This window comes from Manis pentadactyla, chromosome 8, assembly GCF_030020395.1.
Source record: "Manis pentadactyla isolate mManPen7 chromosome 8, mManPen7.hap1, whole genome shotgun sequence".
Classification (NCBI taxonomy): Eukaryota; Metazoa; Chordata; class Mammalia; order Pholidota; family Manidae; genus Manis; species Manis pentadactyla.
The window spans coordinates 123,558,560-123,577,413 of NC_080026.1; the positions used below are offsets into that span (position 1 = coordinate 123,558,560).

Below are 18,854 nucleotides of genomic sequence, written 5' to 3' on the forward strand. Positions count from 1 at the left end.
CTAGACCTGAAGTAAATCTTTGTGTTCATTTTTCCAGGAAAACCTACACGCAGCAAAATAATTGTTTATATTGCTAGAAATGTTCTCTGCTATCTTTTAAAAAACAAGTATGTCCTAATTGTGCTTATCACAGTGGCCATTGTTGTTTGTTGGCCTCGCAGGAGAAGTCATATTTCAAAGGCCAAACAAAGGAGGAAAAATAAAGGAATATCTTAAAACTATAGCCTGGTGTAGTTTTAATGTAGACTAACTTCAGACTTGTTTTATTTGTACTGGTTTCTCAAAGAAGTCAATATATTACATTTTTTTGACATTCTGATTTACTTTAATGTAAACTGTTTATAAATAACTCCTTCCCTTCATCCCCAAAATTCTTATGTTCAACATAAGATACCATGAATCTTTTATCCTTTTGAGGAAACACATATGTTATAAATGCCCTACTGGTCTGTGCACACAGATACCTAAGAATAGCCAAATCTCTCCTCATTGTTAAACATTTTCCTTTTGGTAGGAACATTACCCAAGTGAGTTCTCATTTTTCTAAGTCTGGGGCTAGCCTGTTTTATAATGCAGCCCCAGACATTTTTGCAGCCAAGCAAATATTTACAGCAATCTTAGTTTATCCCCATATCAAGGAGGGATGCTGAATGATTATTTTTGTTTGTTTGTTTTTACTTAGGCCAAACTTATCAAACAGGCTTTGAATACTCTTTTCAGAAGCAGTGTAGTTAATTTTTTTACTTAGTGAGGTTGAGTTTTGTTACTTTATATTAAGACATAAAGTTATGACCACATTACAATTTAAAAATTGTTTAATTGCTTATAATATTTATCAGAGTACAGTGAATTATTTTTGAGTTTAGATTGACAGCACTGATTGAGATTTTCCTAGAATTCTTTTCATTGGTATGTCATCATTCTCAAGGTGATGTGAATGCTGATTTACAGGCTTGTTCACAGTGGTTTTCAACAACTCTTCTGGTTTAAGATGTATTAGTGGTATCCTATCTTAATAAAAGTAATAATGATATATAAAGTAAAGGGTGAAAATACACAGATCCCTCACCCTCCAAGTTCTCTGTGTTTTTTTATCCTCCCTACATGGAAGCAAATGTATATATTATACATCATATAAATGAATATAATCAATTGCAGTTTTGATGTATAAAATTATTCTTGAGTCAACTGATATAACAACATTATTTTTCTTAAAGACAGAAAATATGCTTGTATGTGTATGCATATGCTCATGCTTAGGTAAAGAATATGACTTTTCAAATATTAATGGAACTAACAATAGATTTGAAAACCTCCATGGGAAGAAGTTACACAAAGCTCTTGCGCCTGAATTTAACAATGAATATAATTAATAAAATCTTGTGTCTTCTTACAATCAGCATTTTTGATGGAAGATTTATTTTTGTTAGGCTGAGTTGTGTGGAGTCAGAAATCTTCATTCTAAAAGCTGAAAACATCTGTATTTCTTTTAAAATATGTGTTATCATTGTTTTATGTCTTAATTCTCTTGTGCCTATTAACAAGTTTCATGAATTATGGTTCTGGAATGCATGTTTCCAAAACTGTAACCTGTAATGTAATTGTACTTGAAAAAATTAGATCATCTAAATAGTAGAATAATATGCTCTGAAATATTCTTTTAACAGCCTTGGATTTAGATGTAGCATGATATTTATAGAATAGATTATGGTGATGACAGTGCATTATATATGGTTTGCTCAGAAATGATTGTTTCTCAGCCAGGATTGTAATAGTAATCAAACAGTGAATACACCCCAGATTTCCTCCCTGTACCTGTCCTAAGTAGACAAGTACTCATCAGCTTTGAAATAGGATGATTTGTTGTGTTTGGAAACAAATCTACCCCGTCCGTTCCTTGCAAGCTCTTTTTGGGCTCAGTTCTGGAAACGGAGGCACGCTTGGAGGCAGGCTGCTCATGCACAAGGAGCTGAAGCGGCGATGGCTGTGCGGAGCTCTCCGTTTGAATCCTGCGTCTCCAGCCCGCTGCACTCCACAGCTCCTCACACAAGTGAGCTCTGTCTGAAGCTCTTGCACAGGTTCACCTACCTGCTTTGAAAAGGGCTAAGAAGAAGGTGAGAGAATGAGTTTAGGATGGAGTGTGGGGGCAAGTTGAAAGCATCAGCTGCTACTGTAGTGTATTTCCTTTCATTTCCAGACACCAGGGCAATGCACAACTAAGGGAACAATGTAAATAGCACAGCTGTTACAAGAACTTTATTTTAGCTTGACTTAAGTGAAGAGGTCCCAAAATACAAAGTGAAGTCCTGCTGGAAGGCTGCTGGTAAACTGATAGCCCTCTCATGTGCGGATTCACTCTGATAAACTGAACTGTCCTAAAGAGGAATCACATTATTTAGGAATATGCATTTTTTTAAAAAAGTTCTTTTAGAAATTTTGCTCACCATCATAACCATACACTGAATAACCTGATTTGGCTCTCTTTCATGGAATCCCCCCAAATCATTTCACACTTAAAATGCTTTGTTTCCTACATTATATATTATCATACAATTAGACTGTCCATTTCTAGTATTGATCTTTGTCTCTCTCTCTTTTTTCATCTGTAGTAGCCAAATGTTTTCTTTTTATTTAGGGATTTCGTCCGATGTGAGAACTAATGAGAAGTCTTTGTTCTGTTATTCTGGATTAATACTCAGATTTATTCTTGATTTTACAAATCTGACATCTTTTTAGAGAATTACCAATCGTAAATTAATTCCTTTCTTAAGGTAGAAAATAATATTCAGAGAAAGGAAGAGCAATCCATACTCCCAAAATCTGCATGTAAGAAGAATTAGGATTAAGAAAGCTATTTTTAACAAGCTGAGCAAAGTGTTTAATTTTATTTTAAAATAGTCATTAACGCCAAACACACAGCACTCCCCTTGCTTTTTTTTTTTTTTCTCAGTTATAGGCTTTAGCGATTTGGGGTTTTCATGATATAAGCTTTCCTTCCTTCCTTCCTCCTGCTTAGTTATGTGTTTTGTTTTTGTTTTGTTTTTGCAGAAGGAGGGGCAGTTTTTCTCTTAATTTCTCCACTGTATATCAGACAACTCTATTAATTATTATAGACTGTTGTTGCAGTTTTCCTGACCTTCACATCAGGTCCGATCTCGCTTTTCTAAATGCATTGTTTTAATGATTCTCCACCCCCGCAGGCCCTTCCCCCCAAAAAAAAAATTTCAAGGAAAGCTTTGATGTGGCTTTAGCTGCCTCTAACGTCTGGCCGCATCTCAGATGTGTCACCTATGCCGGGAGGGAATAAGGAAATCACATTTTGAATGGTAATGATAACGTACTAATCACTTCCTTTCTTTGAAGATGGAAGCGAGATATTCTGTCAGCATCCCGGGCTGCTAGAGCTTGGAGGCACTGGTCTAGGTGTATTAGCTTAAGTGTGCATGTCAATACAGCTTCCATCTCCAAGATCCGTGGGGGCTCATTAGAGCAAGGTAGATCGTTTCGCTCGACAGCCACTCAGATAATATGTGTGGCACCTCCTTTTTTATTATTATTAGAAAGCATTTTCTGGATCTTAAATGACATCTGTCAACAACAGAAGTTATAGGAGTTGTGATTGCATTTTTTCTCTCTTTTTGACCAGATAAACTAATTTGAGAGGGAAAGGTACTAATTTATATAAATACATATATACATGTACACATATAAATATACAGATATAAATATACACATATTCGTATATTTCTAAGTATCCAGGCATGCATGCATCTAAACACACACAGACAAATGCACATTTACATGTGCATGCACATGTTCTTACCCATTCACAGCCATGCTTAGCTGATAAACCTGTTTGTTAACCTGAATTGATCTAGTGTGTGATCATTATGGTTAATAAAAGAAAACCAGACTTAATGTAGAAAAGCAAGTTTAGAAGCTGAAAATTTGGGGAAAATCCCTTAATTGCCGCATCAAATATAATATAAAAGGATGTATATAACTACTATCATTTTGCTCACAGTATAAAACAGTATGTGTCAAAAGTTCTCTTTAATTCTAGTGTCATATATTTGGGAATAAATCCATACTTTTGTATTGCTGTGTGCATGGAAACATGTGTCTGCCCCAGGTGTCGTAAAACTGGAACTTTTCAGTATTCTGTTTTAGAAGTATATGTTCTTCTGTATGGCCTCTTGCTGCACATCCAAAATTGAGGGGCATTGTTTTAAAAATAAAGTTCCTGCTCAAAAATTACTTTCTGCAGGAATTAAAGTAACAAATGATTTTTTTTAATGATTACATTTTATAAAAATATAAGTACAAAATAAAAAAATCATAGATCTCTGTAAGTACCTCACTGCTGAAATAGGAAAGATCCAGTTGGCTCTGGTCTTCATACATTTCTCAGTGTTTTGGAGTAAATTCATTGCAGCCACATACAACATGAGTCTGCCTTTTAAAACAAAAAAAAGACTGGATGGTCCATACGTAGCTGATTGTTTGGAAATCTGCCCATGGAAGATTTGCTAAAAATTATCTCTAATTGGTTGTGAACATTTCCTCCCCCCCACCTCCCCAACCAGAAATGTTAGGGCATATGATGGCATTATTTTTTTAAGGCAAAAAAAGAACATTGTAGACAGCCATCTGATTTTTCTCCCTTTTTCTTTTTCAGAGGGCACATCTGCTCGATAACACAGGGAGGCTGGAAAGGGCATCTCGGAGACTAGAGGCTGGATACCAAATAGCAGTGGAAACTGGTAAGAATTCTGAGAGTGAGCAAATTGTCTTGCTTATGCACAGCAGTCTTCACAACACATGACATTTCAGGGAAACTTCAAAGGAGTAGCAGAGACAGCAGCCCGAGATGTGGTTTACATATTGGGGAGACAATTGGGAGCTTATTTGCGCTTATCTTTTTTCAAGTTAAAAGGCATGACATCTACTGAAAACAGTTCCTGAGGTTTAAAAGTATACATCTGAAAAGAGATGGAATACTTTGTCTAAATTCTACATTTGTCTTAATATGTGGTTACATGTTGTCAGTTTACCCACCCGCGATGGTTGCTGGCACACAGTGCTCTCTAGGTTGTTTTGGTCTGTTTATTCACATTTGTAAAAATTAACATTTTAATCAGTTTAAATTATATGAACTAGGTGCGACGTAGTAACAGTACCTAGGTGACCTTGCTTATTTGTCCTGGTGTTTGAAAATGATTCCTAATGGTCCTGTTTTGTTCTGTTAAATTATGAATACCACCTCCAATCAGATATGGAAAAAGAGAAAAGATGTAGTAAGCAAGGCTAATGTTCATGATAATCTTATTAGCACTAGTTAATACTGTCCAACTTTTGGTTTGAATGAACACTAGTTATTAAATCTAGAAAACACAGCCCTAATTTGACTTCTAAGACTCATCAACTTAAAAATAGATGAGCTTTTCCATTATAAATGTTTCATTCAGTGATTGTTTATTTTTACATAGTAAATAAATATCCATTAACCCCTTCATAGCCATCTGTTTCTTATAATTTAGCTATGTTTTGTTTTGCAAAGTATAGATTATATATAATCTTTTCTACATATTTTGGGCAATTCTTGCTCAGTATGCAAGCCACAAAAATATATGGTTAATAACATTTCCATGGATTTTAAAAAATCTGGCATCACAAAAGTATTTACTTTGAAAGAGCACATATAATGAAAATGAATCCAAATACTTTCTTCTGTGAATGGCCAGGGTTTTTTCTTGCCCTGGGTTTATGGCTATCCTATATTGGATGGCATATGTAATGAAGTCTAAGGAACTGAATAGGAAGAACATAAATGGCATTGGCATTATAGTAATGGTGAGAAAAACAAGAAAACTGTAAGCTGTCCAGATTTTTTAATAGTATGGGCAGCCCTTCTCTCTGAGGTTATTGATAAATTGACTTTCTACCCTGATTGGAATAAAAGCCAGCTTTCATTTGTTCTTTTTGTCCTTGGGCTCACCTTAGAAGTGACTGTCCTTGTGAATGTAAATCATGGAAAGAGTCCTGAACAGGAGGCCAGAAGGCTAAACTCAGGTTCTAGCTCTTATTCGTGTGACCTTGAGCAAATCAGATAACCTCTCAGAGTCTCAGTTTCTTTTCAATAAAGTGGAAATAATGTTACCTGTCTCAGAATATTCCTACGAAATGGTGGCATATGTTAAGATATTTTATACCCCATAAATATACTATACAAATATAAATATTATTAATGTGTTGATATATGGCATTTATCTTTATGTTGTAGAAACAAGTTTTATCTTGTGATTGAAATTTGTGTATGTTAAAGGAATTTATAAGAAGTATTACTTTGACATCCTTGGGGGATGTAGCACTCTATTAAATATCAAGTGACCTTCTTTGACAAACCATCCCATTGGTGAGCCGCTTTTCACATGGGACTGGGTTGGGTTGGAGATAATCTGGCTGTGACACTGATCACAGGGCTCGATATATCCGATTGGGCTGCCTTTCTCTTTCACAGCACCATTCATGTATCTCTTTTCCTAAGTTGAAGGAAGTCATCAAAGAAGATTACAGATACTGGCGGATCATGCATTGATCAAGGTTTTAAAATCGAATGAGACTTGATAGTTATTCCTTTTGGTGTGTGCTAAAATATAACATCCACATCAAACTGTCAACACAGTCAACATAGAAAATGTCAATTTCAGAGTGTCCCAAAAACCAACCTCAATCTCCTTGGACTTTTTAGTAGAAGTCAATAGTAGATTAACTATAAGATTTTATAAAATTAGATCTCTTTTGTCATATAATTTTGGGAACTTCTTGCAGACTATAAAACCAAATCTGAAAGGAAAAACAAGGGTGGGCCTTGTGGAGGTAAAAACAGATGTGGCATAGCCTCTGCCTGGGTAGGAGTTATCACGATAATTCATCTCCTTGAATGAGTTTGAAAGTGGAGTGAGTAACGAGAGGACAGGCACAAAGCATGCTTCCTATCCTTGCTTCTTACCAGAGTAATATGGGGGAAAAAAGTCATTGTGGGGGCGCCATGTTGTTTCTGCATTTCCTGCTTCCCTGCTAGCCCTCAGCCTAGTCCTGTCTAGTCTGTTTTTTTATTGTGATGTAAATTTATGATGCTGAGCAATCATTTTGTTATAGTATCAGAAGAACAGCCTCTTTCAAAAGGAAACAAATTTTAGCACCTATTGGTTTCTTCTTCTTAAAGACTATGAAATGAAAGAAGGAAGGAGAAGGTGTGGTGGAGCTAGTATGACTTTTGAAACAGCACAAAAGAGGGAAATGATTTACAGATATTGGTCTGAGACCTGGTTCTAGGCCACAAGAGTTCCCACCAGTCCACAGCCAAATGAGAAAAAGAGAAAAAAGGTAGAAAGTAGCAACTTTCTTATAGGACAAATTTTACCAACTTAAAGGACTCCACTTTTCCTAAGATCATGTTTTCCTGTTTTAGGGTGATAAAAGGAAGGATAGTTTTGTGATATGGTAGAAATAGTAGGTAGAAATTATATATATATATATATTTTTTAAATACCTGGAAAAATAACAAATTTGGCAATCCTATTTGGGTCCTCTGAAATGTTTTTTCAAATTTTATTTCTCCACAAAATCTAGGAACTATTGTCTGATATACCGAATTGGAGAAAGAAAGAGCCACTCCATCATCTGGCTGTGTCATTAATCAGCTGTGTGACTTTGAGAAGTCACTTAACCTCTCTGTACATTTTCTTTTATTTGCAAAATGGAAATGCAACACCAGATTCTATGCATCCCATAAAGCTGTTATAGAGTAAAATGAGGTCATATATATTCAAGTGCTTAGAAAGTACAGAGGACTCTGTAAAAGTCATCATTTTTTGTACATTACCATCAGCAAAAGTGGTTGTCTTTCAAAATAACTGGCAAAAGATTTCAACAAAAATGTGTAAAATTCTATTTTCAACTTGATCATTGTTGGCAAATATCATAAAAGGAAGTTTGATTATTATCTGTAATCAATTACAAGTAGAATAGAATAGAAAGCATATTACTTTAACCATTAGTATCTTCCTGGCAAATAATGAAATTCATCTTCTAAAATTCTTGAATTATTTTCGACATTTGAAAATGCTATTTTGTTAAATTGGCAGTTACTGTCTCCTATAAGAGCAGCTACTCAACAGAGAGATGCATGTTCAGAACACACTTGGTCTGAGAATAAGTATATGATTATTTCTAAGTGCCATTTATACCCTGATATATATCGAGTTTACTACCAATCAAGTTTCTTTTGTGGATCCCTTCCTATTTGAAGAAACTGATGAAGTTACAGACAAAATTTACAAGTTAATTGAGCAGCTCCATTTAGAAAAGAACATGCAGATGGATAAATATGTGATATTAAACTAAAGAGCTATGCTAGGACATTTCAGTCTAAGACTGACTTCAAGAAGACAATTATCAGACTATTAGCAAACTTCTCCAGGAGTGACTGTCAAAGACCAAACACTTTGGTGGTTGTATGAGCCACTGGCTTGATCCAGTTTGGCATTTCTTGTAAGTTCTTGTCCTAAAATCTGTAAATAAAAAGTGGCTCTTGCTTTTTTCATCTATTACTAATAGTCAGATATGACTCTTAGCTTTGGAGCTATCCATTGTGTTTGAGGTCAAGGACTTAATATTTAAAAGACTGCATCATCTGCCTTTTGTTCTGAAATATAGTTTTTTTCCCCTCTGAAGTAAATATCCCAGAATTAAATAAGCACAAAACTAACGGAAGCTGTATGATTAATAAATGAAATGGCTGAAAGAGAAATTATACAAGAGCCAAAATGCAACGCTCACACTTCCTTTCAATACATAAACAGGTAGTTTAAGATACTCCTGACTGCCCCGCCCTCCACCCTAAGTGCCCAGTGCGCCTGGCAGTACATCTCTGGAACCATGAGAGCATTTCTCTATGGTCAGTAATGTACATCTTTGGAGAGTGACATGTACCACATACTAACCTTGCTCCTGCCATCCCTGAGTACCCACACCTTATGAGTCATCATCCCTTCTCTTAATCGTCATTTCAGGTCTCCTAGCTCTGATGCCCATTTGGTCACTGGGCTCTCTACAACAAAGGACTGTACTTTTGCCAGCCTTCCTGCCGTGAAGAAGAGGTGCACCATTCTTCACCCAGGGCCCTACAGTTCCCCACCATGGACTATGTGTAGAAATATTACAGTGTTTCTTGAACACTTACTGTGGGCCACATACTGTTCTCCATACCCTACATTCATCATCTCTTTAATCCTCACCAGAGCCCCATGCGGCAAGTACTCTTCTCATTTCATGGATGAGAAAACAAGGTACAGAGAGATAAGTTGTTTGCCCACACTTATAATCAAGCTAGAAATTACAGCCAAATTATCTGACTTTATGCTCTTAACTGATATACCACACTTAAATATGGGTGGAGCCCCTACAACTAGATTTTCCAAGTGATCTGTTATAGTCAAAATACATCACAGTCTCAGGTCTGTTAAGTTCTTTTTCATGTAATCTGTTCAAGAACTAACTATTGGATACTGTATGCATGTGCTGAGGATACAGTATTAATCAAGACAGCCACAGTCCCTGTTCCCATGCAGCTTATGTTGGGTGGGCAAGGGCAGGGGGAAGAATGAGACAGGCAGTTTTTTAAATTAATGAGTGGATCATTGCAGTTAGTGGTAAAATTAGGCGGGGTGTTAAAGAGTAACTGATGAAGGCTACCTTAGGTTAGCTGGTCAGGAAAGACCTCAGAGAAGTACCTTGCAAACTGAGTCTTGAATGGTACAAAGGTGCCATCAGTGAGCAAATCTGAGGAAGAAGATTCCAAGAGGGAGGAGCAAGTGCAAGGGCTCTGAAATGAGAAGGTGCTTGGGTGTTCAAGCAACAGAAAGAAAACCAGCGTGGCTGGAGGGAAGTGAGCAAGGGGGCGCAGTCACTGTAGGTGGGAGGTGGGTAGTGTGCAGACTCTGTGGGACCCGGAGGCCTGGGAAGGAGTCTGAATTTGACTCTCAGGGTGTGATGCCATTGCAGTGTTTTCAGCAGTCAAGTGGCCTGATCTGAATTTCAGAGGACAGGGATCTTAGAAGGGAGTGGCAAAGGAATGGAAACAGGGAGACATGGTAGGAAGTGGCTTCTAATAATCCAAGGCTTGGTGCTTTTACTAGAAATGAATGGAGGAATTTGAGGTGAAGATACAGGAGAAAGTACAAACCATTTTAAGAGGCACTCAGGACCAAAGAGCTTGAAATTTGTCATTAATTTCCTTAACAGTTGGCATGAGATCCCAACGATTCTTCCTTAAGGATATCCTCAAAAAACATGAGGACTTATTAGTCCTTGTACTCTGTCGGACCTTATACAGACAATGGCCAAGTCCATCAGACTGGTGGTAATGGGCACTGCAATTATGAATCTGAGCTTAAAACCAAGTTTATGACAAGGTTTATTTCAAGAATGGTGATGATGATGCCTATTTCCTAGAGTTCATGGGAGGCATAAGTAAAATAATGTATGTAGAAAGATTTTTTAAATTGCCTCACAGAAGTATGTGTTTTTTTCCTTTCTCCAAAAATCTACTTCTGACTAGATTCTGAGTATAAACATACTTGGTCACTTTGCTTAATTTTGCATCAGCCTAACGAGGAAATGAGTTAGTTCCTTGCTACCCAAGGTGGGACTCAGGACTAGCAACACCAGTATCCTGATATTGAGCCGGTTAGAAATGCCAGATCTTGGAATTCGGATCTACTGAATCAGAATCCGCACTTTAACAAGATCTGCTGAGACACCTGTGCACACTGAAGTTGATTTATTTGTCTTTTCCAGGGTTAGCATCTAGTTTGTCTATTTCAACTGGATAAAAGTCATTTCATTGAATCTCATACACATGTTTAGATAAATTAAAAATAGACAGGTAGCTATGTATAGTAAACACCTGCATTCCCTATGAAATATTGGTGGTTTAGATATGAAGATGGTATTATGTCAGAGTTATAATAATTATTTATCTTACCTCAGCTAGGAAATTGTGAGTAGGCATAACTTGGCAACTAGAATAACAAGTTATCTGTCCAGTAACCTAAAGGGACTCATTATATCACTTTCTTTTTTTCGAAATACATTTTCCCCTATATTTAACCCTATGTAAGTAATTTTTTTAAAGGGCATATTTATCACAATTCCCTGTGTAGTTTGTTTCATTAGGGGAATGCAAAGATGGACCTTCTGATTATGAATAATACTAATGTTATGTATTTATAAGTTCCTTTCAGAAAAAAAATATTTTCATCCAAGCCTCATTTGTTGTAGATGCAGAAGATTCTTCCATTTCTGTTTGAGGGTTTCCTTGGGAGTCCAGTTTCTTCTCTGTGAAGAGTGTGTGTGTGTGTGTGTGTGTGTGTGTGTGAAAGGATTCCCCTCATGTAGTCAATTAACACATCAATTACCTCACATATGTACTTTCTGTCTGTGTGTGTGTGAAAACATTTAAGTTTTACTCTCTGAACAGTTGTATAATACAGTGTTACCAACTATAATCACCATGTTTTCCATTAGGTCCTAGGACCTTATTCATCTTATAGCTGAAAAGTTTGTACCCTTTTACCAAAGTTTGTACTCTCTCATTAAATAAAAAAAATAAAGGATAGATTTTACTTCAATTTTCAGTATTTTACTACTACATTATAGTTACCTAATTTTAAACTGCAGGCTTTTTCCACTTTCAGAATACATTTCATAAGCCTATTTTATATAAGGTGTTCAGATTTTCTTTGCTCCTTATGATTACCTCATCAAAATCTGAATTCATTTGACCTAATAGAGATAGCCAGAGAAATATATGGATGACTTTTTTTTCTTCTGGAGAACAAATAATTCTTAAAATTTTAACATTTTCATGAGAACAAAGTAATTTATGTACACCAGATTCTCTTTCTACTTTGTCTATCTAAGAGTACATACAAGAAAAGCCATCAGTAGTGGTATCAGCTTACATTTTTAAAAATCAAACAAAATGTATTCTCCTCTTTGAGAAATATTTTGAGTGTTCACTCTGCTAAGGACGATGTAATGATTTGATTCCAAAATACAAATCCTTGAATGAATTAATTTATCATATATAGGAAAGATTAATGGGTAAAAAAAAATGCACAGGAACACAAAATAATGCATAAACTTGTAAGTTAGCTTGAAACTGAGCTAATATCTCCTGCAGGAAATGTAAGAATTTTTTTTTCTCTCCATTTACTGGTAAGTCACTTATAAGACTCCTGAGAAAATAGATCTAAAAAGTATTAACTCTATGTGTCTTGCTCTGAGAGCTGTTATCAGTTGGTAGAAGAATAAAGTTCTGATTCTGTGATATTAGTGGGAGCAGTATATATTATATGAAAGAAAGTAAATATTGTATTTCACTTTTTCAGCAAGCTTTCATTGAGCTCTGCTGAGTGTCAGATGCTTCAGGGCTGCAGAGCCCAAAAGAAAAGATATCCTAGTTCTGGGTTATCTGAGTAGAGAATGTTATGTCTATAAACACTGATTCATATTTTCAACTTAAGTAGTTTTGTTAGGCATAGATTCAAATTCAGAAAGGCACTGCCGTGTCTATACCATTTCAGCAACAAAAACTTAACACTTTATATTGTTCTACAATATAGGGACACAAGATAGGATTATACAATTGGTTTAATATTAACTATCTCTTTTATCCAAGTGTATGTATTTTAGAGAAAATATTTTCTATAGAAATATTAAACTTCTTGACAGAAAAAGTTATCTCAGAAAAAGTTTATTGTTTTGGGCAGTGGGCTGTGAGGTTATGCTTTTAGAATCTTAAAGTCATCCCTGCTTGAATATGCATTTATTTTAATGCCGAGAAAAACTACTTCACTGTGTCCTTTTAGTCTTTAAAAGTCTACCCAATGGTAAAAAAATCATTTTTTAATGTGTAGTTATCAGTTACCTTTTAATTACAACCCTATTAAAATTTCACATCTCAAAAAACTGTGGTTTCTGCTCCAAAAAGAACAGAGGAGGTTGTCATTTGGGTGGTACTCTTAAAGAACATTTTCAAGTTGAGCTTAAATTTCCTTTGTGAGGTTCTCTGAAATTGGTGAGCTCCATAGTGGTAAGAAAAGGATGTCATTTAAACTCTATTTGGAGAACCTTCTCCTTAGGTGGTCCAAGTGAATTCACAGGTTCATTTTTAATCCATTAAAAAGGATTATACTCATTTTTAAAGGTGTCTTACCTCAGAATGCCTATCACTTTTGCACTTAGTTTGTAAGATACATGTGAAGCCATTCTGTTGCATCTCTGCGTTGAGAAAAAGAAGGACGACCAAAGCAGATCGCTAAAATGCCAATTTACTTTCAAATATTACAGCGAAGGATAGTTAAGCTTATGACCTTGTTGCACTGTACTTATATAACTTTCCTTGGGATTTTTTTTAATCAGGTTTATTTTCCCTTTGAGTCTGACTTTTAGTGCCCAGAAGTTTTCTTTTCAGCAGTGTTTATGTATTTAACAGAATTTTCTGAGGTGGGTGCTACAGAATTTTCACAGCATGGGTTCACATTGGACTAAGACTTTGTATATGACTTATATCAAGTGGAAAACTTGACGGGCATGGGCTTTAGAAACGGCTTTTTTTGTGTGTGCTCTACATTTGAAGCTTTCGTCTGTATTTCCTGTTGGGTAACAGTGTTTTCCAACATTGACATAAGAGAACAAAGTCAACATTAAAAAATTATTTTTTTTTTGAAGAATATGTTTTTTCCAAGCAAAGTCATTATCAAAGAAACTGTCATGGTGGGTCATCATTCATGTAAGGCACTGTGTTGCCCTTTTGCATCTTGAGATATGAACTCTAAGTCATAGTTAAATAAATATCTATTTATTTCGAGAGAAGAAGAAAGCACCCTAAAGCCAGACAAGGAAAAAAGCTTTTTGAAGACTATCCCTTTTGGAGGAAAAATAAGCATGTTGTTGGGTAAGCCTACCATTATCCATCATCCTGGAAATCTTATTACAATCAATTTCTTAAGGTTCTTGTCCACATTAATAAAAGGTTGATGTTTATGTCCACATAAAATATCCCTTTAAAATGGAACTGATTTTCTTTATTTCCATTTTCAGGATTATTTGCAACTGTGGCCCTTGAAAAGAGCACAGTGGAGCCTTACCACTTTTTCACAAAACAGTTATTGGGCCCTAAGAAATTAGAACTAGGGTTCATTAGACCTGGACTGGGCTAAGTTTATCTCTGAAGTAAGATCAGTAATAAATCTGATAGTAGATCTGCCTTAAATTAGTATTATTAGCAAAATTTGTATTTGGAAGTAAGGGAGATATTCAACCCACCTGAAAGAGAAGGTAGATTTTATATAATTTAGAAAGGAACAGACATTGGCATTGTGTAGGCACTTAGACTACAAAGTTCCTTTAATAAGCTGGATCTTGGCAAAATATCTTTTGGGGAAATACATAGCTATAAATCCCTATAATAGCATAATTAGTGTTTTTGGAGCAGGGTGGAGGAAGTAATTAAGTCTATTTCATTGTGTCAGGGAAAGACTGTGAAGAGATGGGCCTTATAGAATATATACAGGGGGCCAAGGGGATGTGGGTAAGCCATGAGCCAAGTCAGGCTTTGGGGCAAATACGTGGCCTATGAGAATTTCTAGAATGTGTTCTATGACATATCTAACATTCATCTTAGTTATTAAGTATGCTTTAAAGTGATAACATTTATTTTAGAAACATTTTCCCTCAAACTTTTTATTATTTCAGACTAATCTCTCCAATTAACCTTTCCAGTTTAATAGTCATATGCCTAATTATTTTATTTAATACATTGTGGACACTTTTAATACCTTGAATTATAAAGTTTGGTATTATTTAACCTTGTGTTATGTGATAAAAATAATAATGCTAATATTAGGAATAACATTGTACAATCTGCTTTGAAATTTTTAGAGTGCTTTGACATCTATTCCCCCATTGTATCAATATGTTAGCTTATCGGAAATGGAAATTATTTGTTTATATTGAGTAGATTGGTCCTCTGAATACTTCCCCAAACACCATCTATTTTCACCAACCAGAATGGTTATTAAGTTTTATTTGGTTTCATGGAGGAATCAGTACTTTTTGTTTCCTTCTTCCTCACTTAGCATACCTATTAATTGTCTAGAATGTTCAGTGCTTTACGCAGACCTGTTGATGATTAGGACCTGTTTATTTAAACAAACAAAACTCTGTCATAAGAAGGCTGCACAAATTTAAAGAATGCACCAATTTTTCTCACTCATATTAGCAAAGAACTTTTATAGAGTCAGCCAAATTTTTCATGTAGGTAAGTTAAAGAGATTGACTGGAGTGACTTTGTTAATACAAAAAGGAGGTCTTTTTTTTTTAAACACTGTGACTCTAAAAGGTAAGCATGAAGATGGACCATGTACCTTATTGCCTGCCAGCTGTGAACTTTCTTACTACAGTGAATCCCCTTATTTTTATTGCTGTGTGCAAGGTACAGTGTTTCATTTTTCTGCCTACTTGGGCTTCCTGTAGAATGCACACCCCATATAGTTCTTTAAATTCATACTGTTGTGAGAACAAGTCAGTCTTTCTGTTCTCGCCTTTGTTAACTGTATACCTCGTGGAGCAATAGTTCTTTCGTGCCCTCCATGAGTTGCTGGACTCTGCTCAAATTAGACACTGTAAGATTACCAGCAGGCTACAAAGGTGGAGTGCATCTTTCTCTTTGCGTTTTTGTATAGCATTGCCTTGATCTGGAAAATGCTAACAAATTCAAGCAACTAATGGTCTCACACCCACCCCTTGTAAATTGGGACTTTGTAGCTACTACATAACAAGTAGGGAGAACACGTGTGATTCTTGCTCTCTTTAGAGGATAAAAAAATTTACACATATAAGATGCATAGGAATTATATTTAATCCAAGTGCTAAATCAGATCCCCTTTCAACTTCAGTGAAAGTGGTAACATTTATTTTAGAAACATGGAAGCAAGGGAGATATTCAACCCACCTCTAAGAGAAGGTAGATTTTATGTAATTTAGAAAGGAACAGACATTGGCATTGTCTATGGGATACAAAGTTCCTTTAATAAGCTAGACCTTGGCAAAATATCTTTTGGGGAAATATACAGTGAAGCCAAATGTAATGTTCATAGAGCTTTGTAACTAGGCAGACCTGGGTTCAAATCTTGATTCTGCCACTTAGTAACTGGGAGACCTTGGGCAAGCTCCTTAGCATTTACAAGTCTTCATTTCCTAATAAAAATATTTGCAGGCCTTCTGTATGGAGGTTGCCATGAGAGTTAAATGAGATAAACTATATAAAACACCCCATGCATATGAAATCCATCATAGGTGCTCGGTAAAAGTTAGTTTCCATTTGTGCTACTTTGCATAATAACACTAGCTGCTGTGACAGATGACTCCAAATGCTGCAGCAGCTTGATGCAGTGAAGTTTATTTCTCACTCTTGCAAAGTACAATGCTTTTAAATGCTTTCAAAGCTCCATAGGCAGCAAGGGACACACACTGATTCTACGTGTATTCTACTGCCAAGAACTAGTCAAATGGTGCCACTACATACAGAGGGGCTAGGAAGTACCAGTCCAAGGGGACAATCACTTTCTAACCACAACATTACAGTAAATGAGGGAGAGAACAAATAGAGATTGACAATTTACCACCCCATACTATTTATTTTACCCCACTATACTATTTTTTCCTTGCCCAACTCACTGTCTCATGACCAATCAAAACCCTGGCTAGTAACATAATAGGGAGAGGTGGAGGAATAGATGGCATATGAGTTAGGTCAGCAGTGATTGTAATCTTCTAGAATTTGTGACAAATGAAACTTCCTGTCTTATCTGTATTCTAGCGATGCCTTAAAAAGGCAGTATCATTTGCTTTCTTTTCTACCAGGTACTTATCTCTATTTACTTCTCAAATTTATATTCCTTAGATCTGTAACAAAAGATAATTCTGCTGCATGTGTTTTCATCTAAGTTTTGGCAGTAGACACAAGTCAGCAAGTTTATTAATATCATTTCTGAAGTATGTGCTTAAAGAACACTGTAAACTGTCCCAGCCAGGAGGAACCCAAAGAGACATGGTGACTAGCTATAATGTGGTGTCCTGGGTTTGATCCTGAAACATTTAACAAACTGTCTAAGGACATTAGACAAAAACTAAGGAAACATGAAAAAGTGTGGGTTTTAATTAATAATCATTATCAATATTGGTTCATTAACTGTGGCAAATGTACTGTAGTAGTATCAGATGTTAATAATAGGGGAAACTGGGAGTCGTTAGTACATGGGAACTTTGGACTATTATAATTTTTCTGTAAATCTAAAACCTGTATAAAATAAGTTTTTTTTTTTTAAGTACACTGTAATTATGGTAGTCTTCATATCTATTGAATATCCATAGTGTAATAGTGTCATCACTGCAGACCTGCGCTTTCCTTTGTAACTTTTGTATTACCACCGTAGGCAATTTGGCCTTTCCATTAACCAATAGGACCTGTGTCTACTTAAAAACATCTTGCCTGGGTTTTGGCACTAGTGAATGCTCTAGTAATGTTATCTTTCACTCCCTCTTTCAGTGCTTCAAATAACTCTGAAGAGAAAAACATTAGCTTCTGTTTGATTATCAAAAGAATCAGACTAATCACTTACTTTTACAACTCCAGGAAGTAATACATATATATATGGGGGCCATAGCCCCAGTGTTCATGTGGTCCATCCCCATGGGCCATCTGCAACATGTGTAAGAATACGTAGATCATTTTACTTACTACAAGAACAATAGTCAGTATTTTCCTTCTTTTTCAGTCCGGAAGAATGCTCTAGACTATACAGTGATGATGGAAATGATTTTATAAGAATACTGAGATAATAGATAATTTATCCTCTTCTGAATTTCCTAAAATTCTACTGCTTAATTTTTTTAATAAAAAAAAGAATTTACTCTATATTTAAAAGTGCGTAATATATGTTCTTGAAAAACTATTTCACATCAGAGTTTCTCAAATACAAAGAGCTAGAGAGAGAAAGAGAAATTCTGTATGTTAATACCACAAAGAGACAGGATACTTTGTGAAAATGTAATTTGCTATTATTTGGGTTTCTCCTTGTTTAATTGCCCAAAGTGTATACTCTCAAGATTTCATCTAAAGGTCAATGTCTCTGAACATTCTATAATAACAGGCTTTTAAAACTGTATGTATTTTTAACTTCCTTGTCCTACTTCTTTGGATTTTTCTGGCATCACAATGACTATTTCCTGATTTCTCTAAACACAGTTGTACCCATTTCAGCAATATTTATATGTGAAAGGAAGTGGAATTTCGAATCCAGATTTGTTGACCCTTGAGATCTTATATTGACCTTAGTAGGTATTAACTTTTTCGATCAATAAGAGCTGTTATTGACCTCAAAGAAAAGTCAATACCTGCTTGTTAATTTGCAGCTTGAAAATGTTATACATTTTGTTCTTCATTATTACCCTACTTATTTCAGCTGATTTAAAAAAATGTCTTTCTGTTTCTACCAAGAGATCATCATGTCAAAACATTTTACTTTTGGTGTTTAAGGAGATAATCATTGGACATTGTGGTCATTCATGAGTGGTTAATTTAGTTTATTATAAAATTACAACTGGCTGACGTTCATGCTGCTCAGAGAAGTGAAATACTTGGTTGTACTTTAGTTAATGTAGTTTTTAACATTTGAGGTACAATTTAAAATCATTTATAGCGAATGGCAGGAATTTTCTGG

General features: G+C 35.5%; 1 protein-coding gene across 8 annotated transcripts in view; it reads left to right on the forward strand.

Annotated features, from left to right (window-relative positions):
* Nucleotides 1–18,854, forward strand: part of VTI1A (vesicle transport through interaction with t-SNAREs 1A) — a 356,990-nt gene that overhangs the window by 88,124 nt on the left and 250,012 nt on the right. For all 8 annotated transcript variants that reach the window (XM_036898499.2, XM_036898497.2, XM_036898496.2 and 5 more), the window contains one exon: nucleotides 4,679–4,763. In XM_036898499.2, the coding sequence (XP_036754394.2) occupies nucleotides 4,679–4,763 (85 nt within the window). The remainder of the gene's footprint in view (nucleotides 1–4,678; nucleotides 4,764–18,854) is intronic.